At 39.2% G+C, this 27,492-nt stretch overlaps 1 protein-coding gene and 1 pseudogene across 1 annotated transcript; both read right to left on the reverse strand.

The window, feature by feature from the left end:
- Positions 1-13,424: 13,424 nt before the first annotated feature.
- LOC113094698 (sodium-dependent lysophosphatidylcholine symporter 1-like) lies at positions 13,425-25,475 on the reverse strand. The gene is made up of 12 exons (XM_026260317.1): positions 25,334-25,475; positions 23,417-23,536; positions 22,623-22,747; positions 22,290-22,422; positions 21,933-22,011; positions 19,195-19,367; positions 15,985-16,075; positions 15,503-15,624; positions 15,241-15,324; positions 14,773-14,856; positions 13,863-13,975; positions 13,425-13,455 (listed from the first exon to the last, which is right to left on the reverse strand). The coding sequence occupies exons 1-12, from the start codon at positions 25,424-25,426 to the stop codon at positions 13,425-13,427; spliced, it is 1,248 nt and encodes a 415-aa protein (XP_026116102.1). The 5' UTR covers positions 25,427-25,475.
- LOC113094781 (uncharacterized) lies at positions 16,301-16,417 on the reverse strand (annotated as a pseudogene).
- Positions 25,476-27,492: the final 2,017 nt, after the last annotated feature.

A 27,492-nucleotide genomic window follows, 5' to 3' on the forward strand; every position in this document is an offset into this window, starting at 1 on the left:
TGCTTCGGAGACGACCTCCAACTCTGATGAGGTGGGTACTGCTGTCATACTCTGGGGCAAGGCACAAAAGACGACTGTTCATTGGTAGAGGTTTTCCTGACTTAAGATGGGCCATTTCGATTGGGAAACTATGGATCTGTGCTTGATGAAGGAGGGTTAGTTCGGCTTTTCTATAATCCTCAGCTGTTAGCACTTCAGTAGGGGTAGCCGCCCCATGCAAGGCTCTAGTTGTAGCTGCTAGTAGTTCCTTATAAGATCCAAATTGAGTGCAGTCAGGCAAATCTGGGTTGGTGACAGGAACTGTAAGTCCACAGAATGTGACCTGCTTCAGCTCTGAATCTTCAGTGGGTAGCTGTAGGAGAGGACTCTGAGGCCACTGATCTGCGGGCAGGAGAAGGAATGATGGGCCTTGACTCCATCGGCTTGACTTGGCTAACTCGGCCAAGGTCTTGCCCCTAGTGATGTCATCAGCTGGATTAGACTTGGAATCAACATAACGCCAATCCTTGGGGGTCTGTTAATATCCTGCTATTTCTGCAATTCTCAGTTCCGACGCAAGACTTTATATCGCACAGGCGAATCCTCTTGAATCCATTGCCAGCACAGTGGTGGAATCTGACCAGAGCAGTAGACCGTGATGTATGGGAAACACTGAGCTCTGCCTTCAGTAATTGGCTAGTTGTGCTCCTGTCATAGCGGCACGAACAACTCAAGGACGAAGGTTATGGGATCTGTTGTTTCTTTGGAGAAAACTCTGGAACGGGCAGTCAAGAAAAGCTATCTCCTTTTCTCCTTGAGGACTGAGTGTTTGGATGTAGGCTACTGAGCCATAAGCTTGCTCTGAAGCGTCACAGGAAAATGTGTAGAGTTCTGATACTCAGGGGGTTATCCAAACTTTAAAGTGACATAACATCTGGGAATGGAGATGTGCGTGATGTTTGGTAACTCTTTGCTCCCATGTTCGCCAGGCTTGGAGCAGTTCTTCTGGAAGTTGAGGGTCATCCATTCCCTCTTCTTGTCCCACAGATGCTGGACTAAGACTTAGCTCTCGTAGTGTAAGGGACGATGTAACCCCAGGGGATCATACTGACTGGCTAGAACCTTGTAAATATGACGCATAGTAAAGGGGCAGAAGCTTTCAATGGGGCGATACTTGTATGACAGTGTGTCAGAGGTACAGTGCCAGAGTAGTCCAAGTGCTGACTCTTGTGCTTCTGGTTGCTCTTGGGTCAGCCACAATACTAAGTTACTTGACTTGGCTTCTGATGGGATAGAGTCCAGTACTTGAGGGACATTGCTGGCCCCACTGTCTTAGATCAAATCCTCCTGTGGCTAGGAGGTCTCGCAACTTAGATGCCAGTGCCATGCTTCTTCTTGGGTATGGAAACTCTGGAGGAAGTTGTCTACATAGAAGTATTTCTGTATACTTTCTCTGACATCTTCGCTTGGCTGACTGTGGTCGATGACATGCTTTTGGAGGGCAAAAGTTGCGCAGCAAGGGCTGCATGTTGTCCCAAATGGAAGAACTTGCCATTCATAACTTGGGGGGGGGGGGTGATTTCTTTTGAGGTCTCTCCAGAGGAATCGTAGCAGTGGGCGGTCCTCTGGTAGCAGTCGCACCTGATGGAACATGCCCCGAATATCGCTACTCAAGGCAACAGTGTGTGCACGGAACCTCAGGAGGACAGACATCAGAGAAGGACCCAGTGTGGGACCAGGAAGAAGCAACTGGTTAAGATTTTTCCCTCCGTGTTGGAATGAACAGTTGAAGACGACTCTGTTTTTGCCGTTATGATGTGGTCATATGGTGGGGAATGTACCATGACTCCTCAGCTTGCTCCAATTGTTCAGGATGTATCACTTGTGCATATCCTGCCTCTTTCAACTTGATCATCTCAAACTTGTAGGCTGCTGCTTGTGCTGGATCTCTGACTAATCGCCTCTCAATTCCTCGGAGACAAGGCAGAGTGGTATCTGGGGAAGCTCACAGGAGAGGCATATCCTTCACTCTTAATAAGGGTGTGGCATATCTGGCTACTCCATCTACTATAACTCTAGTAGTCTTGGCCTCGAGCAGTGAAAAGGCATCTTGATCTTGCTTAGAGCGGGTAATGAGCTTCTCACTGCGGTACGGGAGCACATCTAGTTGCCACATATTTCTCAGCTTGTCGGTACAGATTGGTATAACGAAGCATGAAGTAGCCGTAAAGCAGACAATGCTGGCTGGCAAGGCAATGCTTGATCTCTTGAGTGGGACCTTGCAGGGTCCAGCCTAATCTGGTCTTGATAGCGGCAGGACCGTTAGGTGGGCCTAGACGAACTGGCTCTACTGGAGTTATGAGATGCGGGTAATCTGACCCCATAAGGGTGGAGTGGTTGGACTGATTCAACAGGTGGCAACTGTAGACCTTGTAGGTGTCTATACTTGCGTTGTAACTCATCGACTGGATATGTATGCTCAGCTAATCCCAATGTCTCAGCTGTAAAGGCTTGACGAATCTTAAATGAAGCCTTGGGTTGGGAAGCTGGTGACACTGTGAAGGTTACTGAAGCCCCATGCAGCATGTGAAGGTCTTGTCTGACTGTACGTAGAACAAGCTCTTCGGGTTGACCAGTCAATCCAAGCTGCTGGGCCGCTGAATGAAGGAGGATGGTGAGTTCGGACCCGTCATCCAAGAGAGCGTACGTCTCTAAGCACTGATTGCCATTTCGGAGGAGTACTTTACAGATCTTTAGTAAGACACGTCGACTGTCGGTGGGCCGATCAAGATACAGTGTCTCTGTAGTCGTGTTCACCAAGCAATTCTCTGAGGGTCCAACCTTAGGTGTCTCAGGTGTTTTCACAAAGAATCGATCGTTAACCTCATGGAGGATGTACAGATGGTGGCGATTACAACTTTTGCAGGGTGTCTTAAGGTTACACTGTGCGGCTTGATGGGTTCGTCCACACTGCCAACATCTCTTGTGCGATTGTATCCAGTGCACTTTCTGATCTCTGTTAAGTCTTTGGAAACTAGCACACCCATTTAAGTAGTGGTCTTGAGCATCGCAATATGGGCAGAACATCTTCCTGTCTCTGGGCTTAGGGTCGGAAGCTTTACCTGGCATGTCACTGCTGTCTGTCTCTGTACCGAGGAAGATACTTGTGGCCTTCATTTGCTGTCTTGTGTCTCTCTGGTGTCCCCTCTTGTTTATGGCTATTGGCCTACTCATTGCAGGATAGAATCTGGTACTGTCTTCTTGAACTTGCAGCTCGAATTCTAACCATGCTGAGAGATCGAGCAAGGTAGGGATGGGAACTTGTTGGGGATGGACCGACCGTCTAAAACTAGTCTGCAGATCATGTGGAAGCTTACACAACAGTCTTGATACATGGGAACTGCACTCTAACTCCATGTAGCCTTTATTCTCAAGCTGCTGAAGCATACTAACTAAAGAACGAACTTTCAGTGCAAACATTCGGAAGGCTCTCACGTCACCTTGGCTGATGTTTGGACCATCCATAAGCTCAGCTATTCTCTGAAGGGCCAACTGGTGAGGCTGTCCGTACTGTTGGTTAAGTGCCTCCATAGTATCTGTGAAGGGGTATAATGAGTTGCAATAGGAGTCTGCAATCAACAGAGCTTCCTCCAACTTTAGGTGATCAACGAGGATCTGGTACTTAAATCTCTCTGTAGCGTCTGCTGGCAGAATGTTCTCCAAAGCGATGCGCAGGCAGGAAAACTCTCTCGGATCTGGCTTCACAAAGTTTGGGATGGTTGGAGCTGGTCCCCTATATGTACTCTCTTGATTGGAAGAAAGCCTTAACTGGGTTGAGTTGAGTGGGGTGGGGTTGAGGAACAGGGGAAGATGTCCTCTGAGGATAATGACTGGGCCGATCACTCATTGCAAGTAGGCTCAACTGAGTTTCCAGGGCCTCGTTCTTCTCTTTCAGTCTCTGTATCTGCTCATAGGAATGACGTCTTAGTTCCTCTGTCTCTTTCCGCAACTGCTGGAATTCTGCTAGAACTTGTGATGACAGCTCAGGAATGTGTGAAGTAGGTGCTCGCTGTTGTTCATACTCTCTACTGTGACTCCACTCTGTCAGCGGCTGCCATGACTGCCTACCTGTTCCATACTCTGTGAAGGTGTTGGTGAGCTTGGGTGCAATCGCTCCTTGATATTCTGAATCATCACTCATTTCAGAATAAGTATCTACTTTCTGTCTTGACTGTAATCTTCGTTGATGATCAGTGAGCTCGAAATCTGACAGGTAACTAAGGAGCCGCACCACTCGTCTGGGTCTGACTGCAGGCTCAGGAAGGTCAGGTCTATGATCTGGATCACTGTGATGCATCTTGCTTATGACAGCTCTTCAATCCGGCTCGAAGGACCATTTGTGAGGTAGACTATTGTGGGTGCTGGTGGAAATTGAGCAGACATAAGTCGTCCGGGGTCAGAGACGAAGTACACTTTAAAGATTTCAGACTTGTAGAGCATTTACAGTTATTGAATTTAGTTGAGTGGATGATTGTAGTACCATGCAGCAGAGAGTATGGCAGAGTAGTACAGAGTAGTTTGGAGTGTAACTTAATATGAGTGAGTGAGTGAGTGGGTGAGTGAGTGGTTCTAAACAAACAGAAATAACAAGAACCAATTAGTAATGAAATATGAATTCTCTCTGTTACATATACATAATATCTATACTTAAACATAATAGCAATATAGCCTATTAGCAAATTAGTGATATAAAGATAGTTTCAGACATGTTCTGACTAGATTAGCACTTGTGGAAATAGCATGACATTCTTTGGCAATTGAGCTCGGAAGAACCTTTAATTATGGCTTAAATACCACAAACAATCTCACTTATTCAGTAAATAATAACATACACAAACCCAAAGTGACTTTAAGTTTACGATATTATACACCAATATCGCTATATAACCGTATCTCGTATGCATTACTAGCACCATATATGGATGATGCAATACACAATGAGTATGACGCACATAAATAATTAGAATGAGAAATTAGATATAACACAAACTTATGCCATCAAATACAGCAATTTACAGATGAATAACAAACACAATCACTCACTTGTATATGAACGCACTCAGTAGAAAACAACAACAGCTTGAACAACAGCGAGGAATGTCCATGCTTTGAACTGCGTCCTGTCAATACCGAGGGGCAAGGAACTCGACCGGAAGTTGAAGTCGGGTGGGGGCTGCCATCTTTTAGCAGAACTTCACTTGCGTTAGCATTCCCATTGACTCCCATTCATTTTGGCGTCATTTTGACAGCGAATAACTTTACATCTGAGGCGTTTAAAGACTCTGTTTGTCCATTATTTATTTCTAAAGATACACGACAATGTATAAAGGGCTCCATTACCTTCTTTGTTACATTATGGCCCCGTATAAACAGTTTTTGTAAAAAAAGGTTAACGATTGCATCATAACCACTCGGCTCTCTGTCGCATTACCGTACAGACAGGAGGAGAAGCTCGCAGGTAATTAACTTAATATGGCGTACTGGCGTTACATTTTAAAATACTATACAAAATAATTAATCAGAATACTTACTCCTGCTCACTCACGACAAAGAACTCCCCGCTCAAGCTCGCCCTCTCTGCAAGATTAACGATGGCAGTTTGCACGCACAGCCACTTAGAAGATTTACATCTGGCAGACAGGTTGCTGACGTCGTCAAGCTTTGTTTGAGTCTGCGTGTCAGAAACGGAAGTGCTTAAAAACGCTAAAACTGGGCTTCATTTGTCTCAATTGAGTTCCAATGGGGTCGCTGTGTCCATTTCTTTTACTGTCTATGGTCAATACTGTTAACACTGTTAAAGGGATCGTTAAAGGGGAATACTGATAAATCAGTGTAATACCTCTTAAAGTCACAATGGCACTAATGGCACTTTACTTAGCCGGCCTTTTCTACAAAGCAACAAAACGTAGCGGTCTGATCCACAATACAAGAACCTGAATTCCAGTATGCCTACTGTAGCTCTTAGTAGAAAAAGACCCACTGTTCAGCTTTTCCTCTAGCTGTGGTTGAGGAGATCCGAGAGGCATCCAGCTGCAGCCCCGCAGACTCACTTCTTGCTAGACACCAGTGGCTGGACACCAGTGGATGGACAGCAGACGTCATTTCCGTATCGTCATTCACTTTTCAAATTGACGTTATTTCCGTATCGTCTTTCACTTTCCAATTTTAACGCGCCATAAAGATGTCAGTGGTAAGAAAAAATAATAAACTGTTGATGATTTTATAGGTCATGTCAGAATTCAAATGCACAAACTAGCTAGTTAAAAAAAACGTCTTGTTTTCAAGGTACTGTGTCGTGTTTTTTAAAGGTATAAGTGAACTCTGGTGTGCTTCAATTCTAGAGCTAACGTTAGGTTGCTACAATAGATTATCGAATTAAATCGTTCTTTGAGTGGTATGATTTAATATTGTAAACATGTTTTTTATTCACTTGGATGTGTGAAGATTGTACCCAGTTAACGAGATCTCATAGAACAGTCTTGGTAGAGAATAGTCTAAAATGCTAGGTTGTCTATGCACACGAGAGTTTGCTAGCTAACGTTAACTATGTTTTTTTTTGTTTTTTTTTAGTTGAAGTAGTACTTTTCCCTATGCAGGTGTAAATGCCTGATGTTTAATATGTTTATGATGATTTTTAAAGCGCTTTGGTGGCCATAGGTCTGTTGAAAGCGCTATATAGCCTAAATGCAGTCCATTTACCATTTTACATATTTTGTATAGGAGAATGTTAACATTTATATAAGTTTTTTTTTTTTTTGTTACCACACTATTTTTTACAGTCCATCTACCACACACAACTTTTCACCTACATTATCAGTTCCTTTTTTTTTTTTTAAGTTATTAATTGGATTTTTGTAAACTCTTATGAATTATAAGGTACTACAGGTATTTCATATGTGTCACTATACTTATTATGTAAACAATCTATTAATACTACCCTCTTCTTTTAGGCAAATCGCATCCGTGTGGGTAAAGGGACGGAGCTACCACCAATATAGAAATGCACAGAGTGCTGCAGCCGGTATCACTGCCCGCTGTGCAACCATGAAGTGTTTATTTGATCTTGATTGTTTGGTAAAATTGTCTGATCATGTGAATCTAAGTATATTTTAAAAACAGAAGTGGTTACATTTACAAAAAATAAATAAAAAAAAAGGATTGAATATCCAAATGGGCAAGGCAAAAAACTGTGGTCAATTAACATGTACAAGTCTGTTGTATTGACAAAACGTTATAGTCCATTGATCTAGCCTGAATTTAAGTCACAAAAAATAGTGATATGATCTGAACAATATATATTTTCATGGTGGTTCTTGTGAATGCAGTTTGCATGAATTATTGATGTTATAATATTAAGTATATTATTGAGAATTGTTTTATGTGAAGAGATATGATAAAGATAAAGATTTCAATTTGCACACCGTTTTTATATTATATATTTTAAGTCATAAAAGTAAAATGACAATACGGAAAATACGTGTGCAATTAAGCCTGCAAAGAATGCTGTCTATCCACTGGTGAAAACAGAAAATAAATATGCTGTCTATCCATATGTGAAACTATAAAATAAATATATGTCTATCCAGAGGTGAAAATATAAAATAAATATACTGTCCATCCAGAGGTGAAAACTAAATATGCTGTCTATCCAGAGGTGAGAACTAAATATACTGTCTATCCAGAGGTGAGAACTAAATATACTGTCTATCCAGAGGTGAAAACTAAAATATGCTGTCTATCCAGAGGTGAGAACTAAATATACTGTCTATCCAGAGGTGAAAACTAAATATGCTGTCTATCCAGAGGTGAGAACTAAATATACTGTCTATCCAGAGGTGAGAACTAAATATTACTGTCTATCCAGAGGTGAGAATTAAATATGCTGTCTATCCAGAGGTGAAAATATAAAAAAAATAAACTGTCCATCCAGAGGTGAGAACTAAATATACTGTCTATCCAGAGGTGAGAACTAAATATACTGTCTTTCCAGAGGTGAGAACTAAATATGCTGTCTATCCAGAGGTGAGAACTAAATATACTGTCTATCCAGAGGTGAAAATATAAAAAAAATATACTGTCCATCCAGAGGTGAGAACTAAATATACTGTCTATCCAGAGGTGAAAATATAAAATAAATATGCTGTCTATCCAGAGGTGAAAATATAAAATAAATATATCTCAATCCAGAGGTGAAAATAAGAAATAAAATTGCTGTCCATCGAGTGGTGAAAACGGAAATTAGCGGCGAAACGGAAATGACGTAGGCGGTCTATCCACTGGTGTCCAGCCAGTGGTGTCTAGCCGGAGGTGAGTCTGCGGGGCTGCAGCTGGATGCTATTGGGAGATCCTCCTGAATCTTCTTGTCATCAGGTGGTGCGGGTCTGTCGTCTGGTGTGTCATGAGTGGAAGGAGCTGGTGGACAGCACTGCACACTGGAGAGAGCGCTGTCGGAGAGAGGGCTTACAGCCATTTGAGGTTTCCAGAGCCCTAGATGACTGCTGCCTGTTTTACTTTCAAATTAAGGGTGTAATTTACTCAAGAATCCCAGAGCAGATGGTGAGTTGCATAATTAAGACTGCAATAAGTGTCACTATCAAAATGCGATTTTGTTTCTGGTAAAGTCACTTTTCTGCTGTTCTTAATAGGTAAACTTAAAATGTAAATGAGAGGGGAGGGTGCAATTGCGAATGCATTCATTTAAAGGGGGGGTGAACTGCTATTTCATGCATACTGAGTTTTTTACACTGTTAAAGAGTTGGATTCCCATGCTAAACATGGGCAAAGTTTAAAAAATTAAGTTGTACATTTTTTTCGAGTATGGCTCTGTGTGACGTTAGATGGAGCAGAATTTCCTTATATGGGTCCTAAGGTCACTTCTGCCGGAAGAGCGCACGCTCCCGTATAGCAGAGCACTGAGAGCACAGACATTCACTGATCAGAGCGAGAGCGTCGCGAAAAGTCACAAAAGAAGTGTGTTTTTGGTTGCCAGGGAAAGACAACCCTGCACAAATTACCAAAAAAAAAACAGCATTAAGGGACCAGTGGATGGAGTTTATTTTTACAGAGCATCAACGGAGTTGTGCAAATGTTTGTTCCCTGCATTTCGAAGATGCTTGTTTTACAAACAAGGCCCAGTTTGACGACGGATTTGCGTATCATTTATTTCTTAAGGATGATGCAATGCCAACGGAAAAGGGTCGTGTGTTGGAACCGCAGGCAGTGAGTAAAACTGCTTCAAATATCTCTGCCTCCTTGTTAGTGCGTCCGCATCCCATACCGGAGACCCGGGTTCGAGCCCCGCTCGGAGCGAATCGTTGCTGCTGCTGCTCTTGTTCAGTTTCAGCCTCGGGATCTGATTCTGGATCATAAATAAATGGCTGAATCTGACTGTTAGCCATGGTAATGTCACAGCTTCCAAACGCTCTCAACGCAAAAGCCTACTTGTGGAAAAGCGCTTGTGATTCTTTAGCTCCGCCCACACGTCACGCCTCCAGTCGGTCGTGTTTTTCCGGGAGACTCCCGAATTTCAGAGCCCCTCCCGAAAATCTCCCGGACCGACCTTTCTCCCGAATTTCTCCCGATTTCCACCCGGACAACAATATTGCTACACCATCAGTCATTGGGCACCGTTTCAGACCAAACAATAATAAGGGGCCGTTCACATATCACTCATAATGGAAGCGACGCAGTGCGACGCCCCCGTTTTTTCCAGGCGCGTCCGCACCGCATCGAGTTAAAAACGTTTCAACTTTTCAGAATGCCGCAAACGCACCGCGGGTCATGTGAGAAGAACTAACCAATCAGCTTCATCCTTTCCCGTAACAACGTTGAAAGCTTAGCCAAGATGAAGGAACAGCTGATCATAGTTGTATATGGATTGCCATTTTGATATAAATTTAGTAGCACAGCTACTGCAACCAATTTTTAGTGCTGCAAATTCATTTATCCTTTGCTGAAATTTTCGCGTCTTCAGGGAGGGATCACGTCATGGTTGCTTAGCAACGGCAGACTCAGGGGCGCAACTGCCTGAGCGCTTTGGAAAAGAAAGAGAAAGCGGCGCGCCTACCGTTTTTAGGCGCAATATGTGAACGGACCCTAAATAAATAATTCGAGACCCACCTCGAAGTCAAGCGCGGCAAATTCAGAACAGAAGAAGAAGCAGAAGAAAAAGGGGGAAAGGAAGAAAGAAGAGACATGGCAAATTAAAAGAGAAAATATGCCTGCAAATTCCTAACTGAATGGAAAAAATAATTCACGTTCATCCAGGACAGCTCGAATGGGAAGGGATATGCTACCTGCAAATTTTCTAGATCAGACTCCATTGAACACGGTGGCCGAACGGATTTAATTGTTATTGTACATAATATGTATGTATAAATTATGTACATATAAATGAATTATACTCTTCTTTAAGTTTGTTTGTGTGTGTGATTATATATCAGCCCCCCCCCCCCCCCCTTTTAATTTCTCCCTAATTCTGAGGTCTCAAGGTTGGCGAGTATGGTACAGACTATCTTTCTCTTATGAATATAATAAAATTCAAGACTTTTTGGAGTTATGAAGGATGCAGTACTACTCTATAGGTACTCAAGATTAACAGGATATTGAGTGAAAACGAGCCTTTCACCCCCCCTTTAACATAAACCGTACTGTTCACAAATGTAGCCTTTCCCTTTTGCTTTGCACAGCCCAGCCATATGTGTGTATGACAAATAGTAATCTCTCTGAAAGCAAAAAACAATGCATTTAAAGTCTATTTTACTTTAGTACTATTTTAGCTTTCACGAAGCAGAGGTGTTGTCTGTTTATATTTATATTGTAGATTTTCACCTCTCCTGTATCTTCTAGCCTCCAGCTCATTGTAAAGTACCTGTTACATGCTCACGTCTCAACACTCACTTCATCTGTAGTCGTGTTATGTGGGTGGCTGGAGTAGAACAAATGCACCTCCCACACCACCTCCATGAACAACACAACAAGTCTCCACATGTTAATTGGTCTTCAATTGATAGTTCAGCCAAAAATTGAAAAATTCTGTGATCATTAGCTCATGTCATTCCAAAACTGTATGACGTAGATTCTTCTTTGAAGAAAATGTTTATTTGACATGAAATGCATACAGTTGAAGTCAATGGTAACCAAAACTGTGTGGTTATCAACCTCTGAAATAACATGAGTAAATAATGACAGAATTTTTGGGTGAACTATTAAAAAAGGTAAAATGACATCATAAAGTTAACATCATATGCCAAGACATTTATCTTCATTTAGTTCGGGATCGTTCTTACTACCGGAATGGTACTTTAAATGTACACATACAGTAAAAAATAAATTAATTAAAAACATAACAACTTAACTAAAACATGATATTTTATAAGTTGTTTACCATTAATTAGGCTATGTTTTCATACCGAATTTCAAGCTATGTAGTTTCCTTCTCCTCCTCAACAGGTTATATGATATAATAGTTTATTGTAATATTATACTGATACTTTAGAGATACTTTAGATAAAGAAGGTCTAGTATCTGCACTAGTCTAATACATGCAGAATTTCACCTGTCACAAATTTGGTGCAATAATAATTGAACCAACAGTAATATTTGTTTCATTTAACATGACATATTGCAATTTAAAGGGATTTTACAAAATATTACTAGAATATTTATTAAAATATTAATCTCTCTAATTTATTCAGCATTTATCACCAGTAATACTATCGTGTAACCACTAGATGGCTGTTTAGCTCTCTATATAAACATAAACATGACTGTATGTTCTCTATAGTGGCTGGGAACATTGGATTCCCACATAATAAATTTGGATATATATTTAGGCGTTATTAAATAAATATTTATCAAAGTTTTTGCATTAGTCAAATCTGGACACAAAGAAAGTATTTTGTTGCTCATTCTTGCTTCATGATTAGTCACATGAAACTAATCAGAATCAATCCTGAAATGTTCAGTGTTAAATACCATAAACAGAAACAACTAATTTACAAAAAACAAACGGACAAATTCATATTTAAGTAGCTTTATTGGCACGGTAAAAGAATACACAGAATAGCACTCTGATACCATAGTCTTGAGCACTGTCACATAAACATTTTTCTTATTATAAAGTTTAACATCAGTGGTGTAAGCAGATCATCAATTTTCAAGGTAAAGCCAAAACAAACCAAATAATGTTAACACCAGCTCGCAATTCAGTATGAACACATGGAAGTTTAGCCTAAGGAACACAGCTTATCGAAGGAACATGCTTTAAATCAAGTTCTTATTATTTATTTTATTTATTTTATACTGTATGTGCATGTTAAAAGTACCATTCGGTAGTAACTAATGAAGATAAATGTCTTGGTGTATGATGTGTTTTATTGAAGCAATCAGATAAGAGTAAATGGAGAGTCATTTTTTGGCTACAAAGACCTGCCTTCCCCTTCGTGCTTTGCCAAAACTGAGTTAGTGAGAGAATTTTTGCCCAAATTGTAAGTGCAGAGAAAAAAAGATGGAGCTGTACATATCGGATTATTTCGGGAACTTTTTGCCCTACATATATAAATTTCTCTGAAAAGTGTAAAGACTTTACACACAGCAACATCATTGCAAACCAGTGATATGCAACATATCTGTCTGGATATGGTGCAGAAATTACATTGCTGCACCTTTTAGACCACTAAAGTTCCTCAATTCTGGTCTTGAGGCCCCACAGAAACTTGCATTGATTTGAATATCTCCTTTATTCAACTCGGGTGTAACCAAGATTTGGTGTAATTCCTAAATGGCTTTTGGAATCCCTTCAGAGAAGTATTGAGAAACATTCAAACATGCATGATGAAAACAAAACATTCATTATTAAAAGATCCAGGAACCTGTAAACGTTACAAAAGTAATCAAATCCTTATGAGTAATAAATGTGACATAGTGAGTGATTACATCACAGGCTCAGTTTCTTCTTCTCCTTTCATGCTGGCCTCTGTCACTGTGTAAAACAGACACGTTTGAATATAATACGCAGAGCTAAAAACAAATGTAAAGACTTAAAATGAACCTTGGCCTAAAGTGAGTGTGAAAGCAGTTGCTTTGTACAGAAAGTAAGATGTGGCAATGAAAAAAATGGCACAATTTTTGATAAGAAATATATGTAGAAAGAGTTAAATTATCATTCATGACTCCTTAACTCAGTCCATTATTCTGGCAAAATAAAAACCCTCAAGGTAATACATACAAACACATACCCTGCTTTCCGTAATGTGGCCTGGATTTTTCCTCCGTCGCTCTTTCATTGATGGGATAGAAACAAAAAATCACCAAACTGATGAGCAGCAGGCAGATTGGCACCGGAGCGAAGAGCACTCGCAGCGGTATATGACCTCTGGATTGTGTTACAAAGCACCAGGCTTGTATCCTGCAAAGCTGAAGAGATAAGGATAACACTAAACAAAAACATTGGAAAAATCAATTGGAAACCATTGGTTTTGGGTGATTCAAATCTGAATGGAGAAAGCTCTTACTGTAGCACCAAAGTAGAGACTCCAACAGACATGCCTCCTCCAAATTTGTTGAAGAAAACGTCAGCAGGAGATAGAACAATGGTTCTAGATTCCTGCATGATGGGTTTTGACTTTGAAGTCGTCCACTACATCGGGCAACATTGACTACAATAAATAAATAACCTCGTTATATATAGCAGTTTTACTATATTTAAAGTTAATATGGTTGTAATGATAATAACATACATGATGATAATTGTGCGGGTTGTGTGTCGTGAGGTGAGGGCATTAAGAATGGAAAAAGAGATATTTTTTTAAGAGTTGCCTTACCAAGGGAGTAGATAGAGGGCTGCCAGACTTGTGCCAGATAACATGGACATAATAATGAAGATGGGTAAATTACTTTTCACTAGAGAAATCACAATTAGAGCTGGGATATATACCTGCAGAGAATGAAAAAAGATGATGAAAAAGTGGTAACAAATATAACTTGTGGTGGATTTCATATTATATTTGTAGTGCTTATTAATCAGTATTTAATTATAAAACATAATGGATTGAATAAAGTTGTGATTTAGCATATTCTCCTAGTAGTCACTAAAATTAACGATGCTATTAGAATCGTTTAAATGTCCTGAAAAAAATCTAAATGTAATTTTTGCCATATCGCTCAGCCCTATTTATGTAAATCTTTTAATATTTCACTTGTTTTTCTACAATTTGACTGATCAGAATCATCTTTACCTAAGTGGACGTTTGGGCCGTCGGTCAGAGTGAGCGCTCTTATAGGATGTTCCATTAAGTGAACGAGTCAGTGCCGAGAATTAAAGCAAAAGTGATAAAACAAGCATGTGAATGAAGACGGTACAGACAGAACGCTGGTTTGTGATCTTTCCCAAAGATTTTAATTATGTTTTCATAACAACAAGTTATTAACGTTACTGATATTCAAAAATCTAAGCAAGCGCTGCTTTGTTTACATAACGTATATCTGCATTTATCTCTGTTTCTCCTTTTGAATGATGAATATATACTATTAATAGCTGCTGATTATGAACAGCTCATTCCTCTCACGCATGCGCAGAACGCACGTGTTATTTTTGCCGTCGGCTGCAGTCTGTGCGGTGTGTTCCAGCGCAGCTTTTGGTCTGATGCTGCCGACGAGAGGCAACAACACCGTTGGCAGCTAGTTCTATGAAGTCGACTTGGTCAACAACCAATAACAAAGAGTGGTACTCACTGATAGGCCGATGAATATGGTGGTCTTTTTGCCTTTTTTGACCAGTAGTGTCTGCCACATTGGGATGGATATTGTAGCTGATGTCTGCACAAGAGCAGAAAGAAATAAAATACCATGAAAAACATACCATTCTACATAATTAAACATTAATCATTAAACCTGTCTGACTACTGTATCATTTTAGAAGTAATTTGTACAATAAATCGAGAGAAATTTCAAAAACAAGTTAATACAGTGATTTAATTTAATATACATTTTATATTTTTTTTGCATGATTTAATTTCCTTCATGTTGTAACATCTTAATTAATAGGTCAATTAAATATATTTATTAAGTATTTCTTTTTTTCATTTCTTTACAGGTCAGATTTTTGCTAACTAGCTAATTTTAGTATTTTATGTAATAAACACAATAATAATACTTTCATATAATAAATAAATAATACATTTGAAATAATAAATCCCTCACCAATAGTATGAGAACAAGATGCTGGAAATATGCTCCCATATTCGCTGCATGAGTACAGAAGAGGGCAAAATTCCCCTGAGCCATCTGAAACAAATAATCTTATAATTATGATTCCTGTCATACTTAATAATATCCATTTGTTGTTTCTATAACTTTGGCTATCAAAACCATAATAAGTAACAGACATGGCACTTTTGGTATTTTGATATCAACCACAAGCACTTCAAAATTCATTCATAATTTAAACAGAAAAACTTCTGACCTGGAAGGCAAGTGAAGCAAATAGGAAGCCAAATACAAGCCACACATATGGAGTGTGTCTCACCACCATCTTCATTCCAGTTAGATAGGGGATATTTATGCTGTCCAGTTTACTTAGAGGGGCTAAAATGAAATGTAGACACATGCAAGTCATTATATCAGTCATTGCAACAGCACACTAGCATGTGTGATACAGCTATCAAAAACACTGGCATGTAAATAGTCAAATAAAATCCAGTATAAGCGGTCTTAAAGTTTTGCTGTCCATCCTCAACCTAACCACAGGCTCTACTCTTCACCACAACCAACATAACAGAAACATCTGTAAGTCCTAACATAATAAACATATACTAACTTATGTCTCCCCATGCTAATCATGGCTAATCATGATGTGGTAGTCTTAGTGAAGGCTGAAAGAACATATGGTAAAACACAGCTTAGGCTATCTGATAGTTTAACTCATGTTAACTCATTTGGACCTACCCAACTGCTCCTTCACTCCAAGAAAAAGCACAAGGCAGCACAGGAAGTACAGCATTCCTATTACTAATGCTCCAGTCAAATAGGCTCTTCTCTGTAGAAATTCAAAGACAAATGGCACTACCATAAAAAATGTTGGGGTCAGAATTTTTTTTAAACATTTTTTAAAGTTAATATTTGTATTTGGCAAGGATACATTCAATCAAACAAAACTGAGAGCAGAGACATTTTAAATGTTACAAGAGCAACATTTAGCGTAGGTGCTAGGACCCACACAGATCACAGGGTGAGCACCCCCTGCTGGCCTCACTAGCACCTCTTCCAGCAGCAACCTAGTTTTCCCAGGAGGTCTCCCATCCAGGTACTGACCAGGCTCAGCCCTGCTTAGCTTCAGTGGGCAACTGGTCTTGGGCTCCAGGGTGATATGGCTGCCAGTTTAGGTATTTAGACTAGGTATTTAGTCTAAAATACCTAGTCTAATGAATAGAATTTCTGTTTCTGTAAGTATAACAGATTATACTTGGCTGCTGTGTTAAAGGGTTAGTTCACCCAGATAGCAAAATTATGTAATTAATAACTTACCCTCATGTTGTTTCAAACCCGTAAGACCTCCGTTCATGTTTGGAACACAGATTAAGATATTTTCGATTTAGTCCGAGAGCTCTCAGTCCCTCCATTGAAACTGTGTGTACGGTATTCTGTCCATGTCCAGAAAGGTAAGAAAAACATCATCAAAGTAGTCCATGTGACATCATAGGGTCAGTTAGAATTTTTTGAAGCATCGAAAATACATTTTGGTCCAAAAATAGCAAAAACGATTTTATTCAGCATTGTCTTCTCTTCCGTGTCTGTTGTGTGAGAGAGTTCAAAACAAAGCAGTCTGGATATCCGGTTCGCAAACTAATCATTCAGTTCACCAAATCGAACTGAATCATTTTAAATGGTTTTCATCTCTAATACGCATTAATCCACAAATAACTTAAGCTGTTAACTTTTTTTTTAATGTGGCTCCCTCTGAGTTCAAACAAACCAATATGCCGGAGTAATTCATCTAGTCAACCAGTACACTGACTGAACTGCTGTCAAGAGAGAACTGAAGATGAACACTGAGCCGAGCCAGATAAGAAGAATCGAGGAGCTGATGATACTGCGCATGTGTGATTCAGAGTGAAGCAGACCGACACAACAGAGCATCTGAACCAAACTGATTCTTTTGGTGATTGATTCTGAACTGATTCTGTGCTGGTGTTATGAGGGCGGGTAAACCGAAGGCTTGAATCAAGGGCAATCATCGCCAATGACGCCATTATGTCGAGCGAAAAAAGAACCGGTGAACCGTTTTCTTCAACCGGTTTATTGAATAGAACTGTCCGAAAGAGCCACTGGTGATCCGAAAACCGATGCAACCGGTTCTTGACTTGTGAACGAATCATTGTCTGGCTCGGCTCAGTGTTCATCTTCAGTTCTCTCTTCACAGCAGTTCAGTCAGTGTACTGTTTGAGTGCATGCATTAGTCCGGGATATTGGTTTGTTTGAACTCAGAGGGAGTGTCAGCCACATTAAAAAGGTTAACAGCTTAAGTCATTTGTGGATTAATGCGTATTAGAGGTGCAAACCGTTTAAAACGATTCAGTTCGATTTGGTGAACTGAATGATTCGTTTGTGAACCGGATATCCAGCTGCTTTGATTTGAACTTTTTCTCACAACAGACACGGAAGAGAAGACAATGCTGAATAAAGTCGATGTTTTTGCTATTTTTGGACCAAAATGTATTTTCGATGCTTCAAAAAATTCTAACCGAACCTCTGATGTCACATGGACTACTTTGATGATGTTTTTCTTATGTTTCTGGACATGGACAGTATACCGTACACACAGGGACGTAATGGAGGGACTGAGAGCTCTCAGACTAAATCTAATATATCTTAAACTGTGTTCCGAAGATAAACGGAGGTCTTACGGGTTTGAAACAACATGAGGGTAAGTTATTAATTACATAATTTTGCTATTTGGGTGAACTAACCCTTTAAGACACAGTATATGGTTTCTAATGTCATATTTAGAGTATGATATTTATGATATTTAAATCTGGAGGTACTACATTCTCTGGTACAACAGTTCCAGAGAAAAGGCCTACATATGCTCAAAACAAGGAAGTATATATTATCCTCTTCCCATGACTAAGGCCTGGTTCACACGGGACGATTTTAAAATTGTCGGCAGATTTTCCAAACCTGAGAGACCCCACACACGGCGATAAAAATCACGGGTCTAACAGTTTTGGTCGCTCCGTGTGTGGTGTGCAGCCACACGGCAATATCAACACATCACACACGAACCGATTTGACTCCCGAGCATTCCCAGGTCAGACGGGAAATCTCGCAAAATCCCTCGAGATCAAACGTGACTTTAGAGTAAACAATCATGGCGGACAAAGAGGATGCAGTGGCCATTGTTTGTGCTTTGTTTTTAACGGGGAAAAAACATAAGAAAAATAAGAAAAGGCGATGGTCAAAGAGGTGGAGACGACGCGAGCATGGACTATACTTGCTATATCATGATATGGAGATAAGTTGTTGTTTTATCTCATAGAAATGTTGTTACGTACTACACAGATTAATAACCGTTGAAATAAACGTTCATATATTAGTTTCCATGTACTCTGGTGGACTGCAGTTGTGGATGTAGTTATGCCCATCGACTTTATTTGTATTTGTTATATTATATACGCCGGCTGTTTTGATTTTGTTTCCCGGTACTATCACTGCCTCGTCACCTCGCTTTCTGATTGGCTACACGCCACAGTCCACAGGCTGCGTGATTGTTTGTCCTCGGGGGACACCACACACGAGAAGAAATCGGGCAAAATAAATCCAACATGTTGGATATCCCCGATTTGAGATCGGAGCGGTCCCGACATTCTTCCGAGCAGAGGAGATTAGTCTTAACACACCACACACGGCAGGAATATTTGATCAGATTATTTTACGATAATCGGAGCATCCTAAGATTGTCGGAAGGGCTGAATCGGGGCTAAAATCGGCCCAATTATCCTGCCGTGTGAACCAGCCTTAAATTATGAATTTAGGAAAAAGTTGCCTTGATAGTTCACAGTAAATTTGTGTGGCCATTTCAGAATCAACAACTAATAACAAATTCCACGATCCATATGTGCTTGACACAATGGTAAAAGGATGTTCTCTGTGCCTCACTGTATTTTGTAGAGTGTCAGATATGTCATCCAGTGAGTCTGTGTGGTTCCCAGAAGACCCTTCCGTGCCATTCAGTAAACTGCAGACTTGTGTCCTCTTTGCATGGTGCACCCCAACTATCTGACCCTGAATGGCAGCTCCTGCCAGGGTAGCGAACACTTCCATGCCCATTCCTGTATCGTGAGAGAGAACAAAGTTCATGAAATGTGTCTTTCATATAGGAAACAGATCTCAGTTAAGGTCATGTCCTATATATCCAAGTTTCTGTTCTCTATTTCCAATGTTTCCTTTTCCTACTTACAAATAATAACAAAAAGAATGACGAGAGGAAGTATGATCTATTTAGCTACATCTCAATCCTCAATCTCAGGCACCTGAACTGCTTTTTTCTTCGCACAAATGAGGGTAACAGTCATGCCAGAATGTGCACTGAATATACAGCGGCCGGCAGCCTCCTTAAAAAAAGGGCATTTCGAGACATTTCAGAAGATGCAGGTTTCATGGCCTCTGCATCTTTGGCGCTACAGCTGGGCCTGCTGTGTATGTGGCCCCTTCATTACTGGCTGAAACCATTAGTTCCGCCACACACCTGGCGTCTTGTTTGCCTTTGTGCCAAGGTGGACCAGGCTTATGTGTCAGCACTGGCTCCTTGGAAAGACTCTCAGTGGATAGAACGGAGCATGCCCCTGGGAATGGTCTGCAAAAGGAAGGTGGTCTCGACAGATTATTCCAATTTAGGCTGGGGAGTGCTGTGCTATGGCAAACCGGCTTTCGGCCTCAAGTGTCAGGAAATGCATATTTTATGTTTGCACCTTCCTGCCAGAACTGAAGCGACTCCAAGTCCTGGTCAGATCTAACAGCATGATGCTAGTGTCTAGGGCTGGGCGATATATCTAATGATATGAGCATCTAGTCAGTAAATCTGGTTCTGTGATTACCACTAAATCGTCATCACCTGCTTTCAAATGGAGCGGCATTTGATAGACAGAGCTGTAGATCATTGACAAGCTAAGCAATATTGCGTTCATTATCTCCTTTGATGAATATGCAATATGAACGTGATATTGCGTAGCTTGTCAGTGATCTCCAGGGTGAACTCTCCTCGAAGCACCTCTTATTTCTAGTAGAGCACTTCTTGGAATGGGCTCAGATGAACTTGCGTTCGATGAGAATGTTGCATGTGCACGGACAAGTTAAACCAAGGAGCAGATATGCTGTCCCCTCAGACGAGTGGATGCTATACCCACAAATGGTTCAAAAATCTGAGTGATCTTTGGCAAGGCAGAGGTCAAACTCTTCGCCTCAAAAGACAACTTTCATTCCCCAACTTATTTTTTGAAGGACACAGACGTCTTGGACCACAACTGATCTAACCTCCTCCTTTACGCTCTTCCCCCAATCGCCCTGAATATCGGATTTGGATCGGTCTCGTTAGATCGAAATCTGGATCCGGCAGAAATGCCAGTATCAGGGCGACATACAGATCCTGAGTATCAGATAGGCGTACTCCTAGGCCCCACCGATTCCGTTCAGGAGAAAAAAGTCTTTGTCCTATAGCCTCTTTAGCAAGACAGAGTACTCGTTACCCCCATATCTCAGGGAACCAAGGTTGCGTTAGTAACTGTGAACATTATGTCAAGATCACAATGAAATTAAGTCGTGATAACAAGAAAACTAATTTTGTTATCTCAATATCACAAGAAAATAAAGTTAACTTGATAACTTTTGTCATGTTGAAACAACTCTTTAATTAATCAAGTCGGGATTACGTGAAAACAAGAAAGAAAACTAATAATCCATGGCCTCTGAGGATTTCCGTAGAATTTCTATTAATTTTCATTCAACTTCCTTATGAAAATTTGAATGGTGATTCTTCCATTTCAATTCAAATTCAATTCAAATTCAGGACTATATAAGGTACTCACCTATTCAGTTATGAATGGCACATATGAATGGTGTTTGTTACTTATACACAAACTATCATTTGAATTTAGAATGTTATGAGATTTTGGTTTGCTCTTAGATTGGTGAATGCTAGAAAAATTTTTTAGAAGATCTGACTGTAACAGTAATGATTGTGAAGGCTCTAAGCAATGAAAAAGTTTCAAAGTTTAAAGTTTTCTGTTCCCCTCCTCTTAGGACATCTGTCTGCTTCACATAAAAATTATATACTCTATCTTAAGGTGCTCCTGACAATGAGTTTAATCAAGTTCATTAACAGATTTATAATTCGTTTAATCGTTTAGCAGATATTGGCTGATACATTTTAATTTTTTTATGTGACCCATAATATCTAATTGGCTTATGTCTTGTGAATGTAGATAAACAACAGTATATTAGGATGTAACAAGCCAAATCTCATGAATTTCTGATGATATGGGGCTCTTAGATCAGTAGATCAGTCATTTATTTGTGACAGAATAAAGGCTATAATACTAATGTTGTACACTAGAGAGTCAAAGGGCAAGAAGTCCTTTTACAAGAAATTGCATTGCCAATGGCTGAATATTTCCTGATTTCCATTTTGAAGTCAGTTATCTCTTTTGGAACTAACGTGTTTCTGTGTTGTATGTCAACCCTAACATACAATACAATACAATACAATATAATATAATATATTATAATATAATAATATTGAAGATTTAAGATAGATATGTTTAGAAAGATATATTGCAATTCTATGAACTTGCCCCAAACTAAACATCTGTTATTGGTGCTTTGACTATAATGATTCTTACTGTAACCAGTGGCTGAGTCTCGATCCTTCTCATTCCCTCCCAGAAACATGTTTAGGGAAGAATATGGCACATGGTAGCACTGAATGAGTCAGAGAGAGAATGAAATGTTTTGGAGTGAGTTATGAATCATAACACATTACATAAGCAAATACAGCTGTTTAAAAACTCCTGTGGTCAGTACTATATTTAGCATGAGTACTTCACAAGAAAGAGGTGGAAACTGTGTCACTGTATATTTGTTTGAAATTCAAAACTAATTTACATGTAGTCTTCCCCTCATGCAGGAAGTGTCCTTAACCTGCTGAACATCCTTGTGTAAAACAACAGCAAACTATAGGCAGATAATAGTGGGCTTACACTCATGAAGGTGTCAAACAGACAGCACCATGTGAAGTACCAGCCGAAACTGAAGGCAGGGGACATGGTGTCCTGTGGGGTATACCAGAGCATAATGTATGATAGGACCCCAAGTGGCATTGTGAACACAATCCTACGTAAAGAGCATGGATAAGCAGAGTGGCACATGAAAAACATTCGGCATATAAAAATGTCTATGAAAGTGTACAACATCCATTTATATGCTCAACATTTGTAAAAACATTTAAGCAACCTGTGGTTCAGCTGTGAAATATTTCAGTGAAATTGGAGGATGTGTTTCACAGCCAGTCTGACATTAACCAGTACACTCACCAAGGAATAAGTTTGCCAATTCTGGTCCGGCCACTCTTACTCACAGCATATCCAATCAGAGGATCCGAAATGGCATCCCAAGCTCGACCAAGGAAGAGAATGATGGATGCAGAAAAACCTCCCATCTATAGCAATCATAAAGATATATATATAATGCAGTATAGCACAATGTTCTAACATGCTGTAAAAGTATAATAATATATGCATTTCCTCAAGATCTTTCATATTCCCTTTAAGATACTTCCTGTGCTAACAGTTCAGAGTTCTGTTCACCATGGCATGCAAACATGACATGCAAAGTGAGGAAGTGTTGAGGATAGAGCATCATGCATTTTATAAATACTCAGTTGTTGTACATTTTGATAAGCCCCAGATGACACAGTGGTTATCTCTTACAAAAACCCTCGAAACTTTTCATTCACCAGCCTAGATCTTTAACCATGCAGGATACACAGAAGGACATTTGAAACCAATGGACAAGAGAAATAAGAAAAAAAAAACATATCAGTACATTATAAAAAAATTATAATTTTTTTATTGTCTTATAGGTTTTTATTATTTTTTTTTTTTTTTTACATTTCAATGGAAAGTGAAGCTCAGTTAAGTGTTAGAGCAGGTCAGATTATATTCATCTTTAAGGAAATCACACAATATAATGTTGCACATTTACACAATTGTGTGTAAACAGGCCACTATGAAACTGAATTTATACAGAGGACATATGGTACACTATATGGTATTCATTACTGATAAAAACCTAAAAAAAAACACATATTTTATTCATATATACGCACCTTCACAACATCCAGTAAAAATATCTGCATGAAAAAGCCCTTAGTGGTTCCAGTCATTTGATAAGGCATTCCTCCAATGGCATAGCAGAGTTTTCTGGATAAAGGGATGCCGGGAGTTTTCTGCATCAGATCAACATGTATGCCTCATGTGAATTATTTTGTGAATAGTGTTATTTCAACATGAAATTTTAATAAAGCACGTCTCTTGAAATGAAAAATATGAATATTTACACTGCTGTTCAATAGTTTGGGATCAGCAAGATTTTTATGTATTTTAAAGAAGTCTCTTCTGTTCATCGTGGTTGCATTTATTTGACCAAAAATACAGAAATACTGTAAAATAGCATTACCATTTAAAATAAAAGTTTTGTATTGTAATGTACTTTAAAATATAATTTATTTCTGTGAATTTTCCAATCTTCATTTTCACATGATCCTACAGAAATCATTAGGCTATAATATGCAGATTTATTATCAATATTATAAACAGTCGTGTTGCTTAATATTTTTTGGAACCTGTGATACTTTTTTGAGGATTATTTGATCAATAAAGTTAAAAAGAATAGTGTTTGTTTAAAATATAAATATTTATCTAAATACCACAAAATTGATGCGCGGGTCGGGGTTTTTTCCAACCCGCGGGTCCCGCTTTAATGAAATTATTTGTCCCGGACCAGCCCGCCCCGCAAATAAAGTACAATTTCTTGACCAGCCCCGACCTATGGCCCCGACCCGCTCCGAGCATCGGGACACACGGAAGTTACGTTGCTGCGTATCGTAACCTTATCAGATAGGCTATGGGTAATTGTACTATGAGGGTTCGTTCGTGAGCAAATCTTTTAGGTGAACGAATCGTACTCGTTTACGTAATCCACTGACCATAGACAGTAAAAGGCATTTTACTGTCTATTTAAAAGACTCATTTCTCTTTCAGTGAAGTTCCTCACACAGCAGTGCGCGAGCGCGAGCGCAGCTTGTGAACACAGCTCTGTGAACTGTTTCATCCTATCAAAGAGTTACTCAAGATATGACGGAGCATGTGACTTGTTGAATGTAAGGAACGAATACGATGTTGTCGTAGGTGAAAGTTTAATGAACTGATACATCTTGTTCGTGGAAAAATGAGAGTATACAGGCTCAGTCGGCCAAGCATGTAAATCTGGATCAGCAATGAGCAGATACAAAGCGCAGTTATTGGCGCACATACGCTTGTTTTCATATTTGGAATACAGAACATAACTCCACGTTTAATCCCCGTTAAAACGTCGTGCTTTGTTAATCGGAACAAATCACTATTTATTTAATGCGATCGTGCACACACTTAATTTCTTAACCCGCCCCAACCCGACCCGCGGGTTTTATATATATATATAGCTATATATATATATATATATATATATATATATATATATATATATATATATATATATATATATATATATATACTCTTGCCAATATTGATATCCGATCAGCATATTATAATTGATTTCTGAAGGATCATGTGAAACTGAAGACTGGAGTAATGACGCTGAAAATTCAGCTTTGATAAATAAATAATATTTTGAAGTATGTTAAAATAGAAAACCATTGTTTTGAATTGCAATAATATTCCACAGTTTTGCATAGCCTATTTGTTTTCTGTATTTCAGATCAAATAAATGCAGCCTTGATGAGCAAAAAAATACTTATTTATTGAAGGAAAACTTACTGATCCCAAACTTTTGAACTGCATGCATATTTGATATATTTAAAAGTCACCAGCAAAAAAAGCATATCTCATTGTTCAACTCTTTTTAGAGGTGTTCCTACATTTTTTACAGTTTCTCGATGCCTAAGCGCTTTAAGTTAGGCTACTGTTACTTGCACCATCAAACAAACACTCTGTTGTTTACAAAGAATAAAAATGTTATATCATACCGACTGAGTGTCATCGTTTTCCGTCACACATGCTATGTTCTCATCGGTGCGACGGTCCAGTATATTCCCGTTGTTGATCGCCATCGTTGTCATCGGGGAAAAGCATCGACAGTTTTTCTGTGTCTTTACTTTTTGACAAGTAGGCGTGGCTGGCTTTAGCATTGGCAAAGTTTCGCGGTAGAAATATGATATGTACCGAATAAAAGACTTCAATGAAGATTAAGAAAGAAAGAAAGAAAGAAAGAAAGAAAGAAAGAAAGAAAGAAAGAAAGAAAGAAAGAAAGAAGGAAAGAAAGAAAGGTCCTGAGTTCTGTACAATTATTTTTTATTGCAACCAGAAAGCAAGCAAGTTCATATTAATTAGCCTAAATGTGCGCATCAATTTATAAATAATACAATTGGGCATTCACCAAGATGCATGAATGACAATGCTACATTACAAGTTACAAATTACACTCGTGGTATCAAATGAGTAGCTATAATACTTACAGTCCGGGTATCTCCATATAATCAAACTAATAGTCAAAGTATCATCTGTATTTCAGTCAAAGTGTCTGTTTTTCTTCTGCTTTATTTCAGATGATATGTCTAACAGTAGTATAGAGATCTGTCCAGAAGCTGAAGAGAGTGTTTTTCTGTTTGACTTGCAGGGGCACTGCAATGGTTTCTGTGCCCCCTGAACAGTATATTGATTGAAGCCCCCCTCAGTGTTCTAAAGGGGTGACCCCTTCAGTAAAAATTTTATGTTAGGACCCCTCTCTGTCCAGGCCCTTGCAGTGCGGGGAAGGTTATAATTGCAAGGTTATGGTTAATATGGAGGGTTATGGTTTGTATGTTAAGCCTTGGAGTCGCTTTGGATAAAAGCGTCTGCTAAATGAATAAATGTGAATGTAAACTCTGGATCCAAGTTGGATTTCATTTATTTCATCCATATTAAATTATTTGGAGTGATTATCAAGTAATTAATCAGTATTTAAGCTCTTGTTTTAGCTGATTGAATAAAGTTATGATCTACCATATACTGGTAATAGTCACTAAGATTAACCATGTTATTGGAATGTGTTTTTCTTTGTTTGTGAGAAGACTTTCAGTGTAAACTTTGTTTAAAGGGTTAGTTCACCCAGATAGCAAAATTATGTAATTAATAACTTACCCTCATGTTGTTTCAAACCCGTAAGACCTCCGTTTATCTTCGGAACACTGTTTAAGATATTTTAGATTTAGTCCGAGAGCTCTCAGTCCCTCCATTGAAGCTGTGTGTACGGTATACTGTCCATGTCCAGAGAGGTAAGAAAAACACCATCAAAGTAGTCCATGTGACATCAGAGGGTCCGTTAGAATTTTTTGAAGCATCGAAAATACATTTTGGTCCAAAAATAGCAAAAACGACTTTATTCAGCATTGTCTTCTCTTCCGTGTCTTGCTGTGAAAGAGAGTTCAAAACAAAGCAGTCTGGATATCCGGTTCACAAACAAATCATTCAGTTCACCAAATCGAACTGAATCGTTTTAAACGGTTCGCATCTCTAATACGCATTAATCCACAAACTACTTAAGCTGTTAACCTTTTTAATGTGGCTGACACTCCCTCTGAGTTAAAACAAACCAATATCCCGGAGTAATTCATGTACTTTTTACATGTAACTTTTAACTTTATGTAAATCTGTTACGATTTCACTGGTTTTTCTAAGATTTGACCAATCACAAACCATTTTACCTAAGTAATGATGTAGCTCATGACCTTTGTATAACTACTGCTGTATTGAGAATATATGCAGAGCACCCTACAAACTCCTCGTGAGTATTGAAGCTGACTTCTGCTGCTGAAACTGAAACTCTTTTCTTTAGTAAATTTGTCTTCAGTTGTCTTTATCTCTGACTCCTGGTCTTCATGTATCATACCTGGTCCTTGGGTTTAATTGTAAATCCCCTATAAGAGTTCCCATTAATTATGCTATATATATATATATATATATATATATATATATATATATACAGTATTGTTCAAAATAATAGCAGTACAATGTGACTAACCAGAATAATCAAGGTTTTTAGTATATTTTTTATTGCTACGTGGCAAACAAGTTACCAGTAGGTTCAGTAGATTGTCAGAAAACAAACAAGACCCAGCATTCATGATATGCACGCTCTTAAGGCTGT

Source organism: Carassius auratus, unplaced genomic scaffold, assembly GCF_003368295.1.
Source record: "Carassius auratus strain Wakin unplaced genomic scaffold, ASM336829v1 scaf_tig00215416, whole genome shotgun sequence".
Lineage (NCBI taxonomy): Eukaryota > Metazoa > Chordata > Actinopteri > Cypriniformes > Cyprinidae > Carassius > Carassius auratus.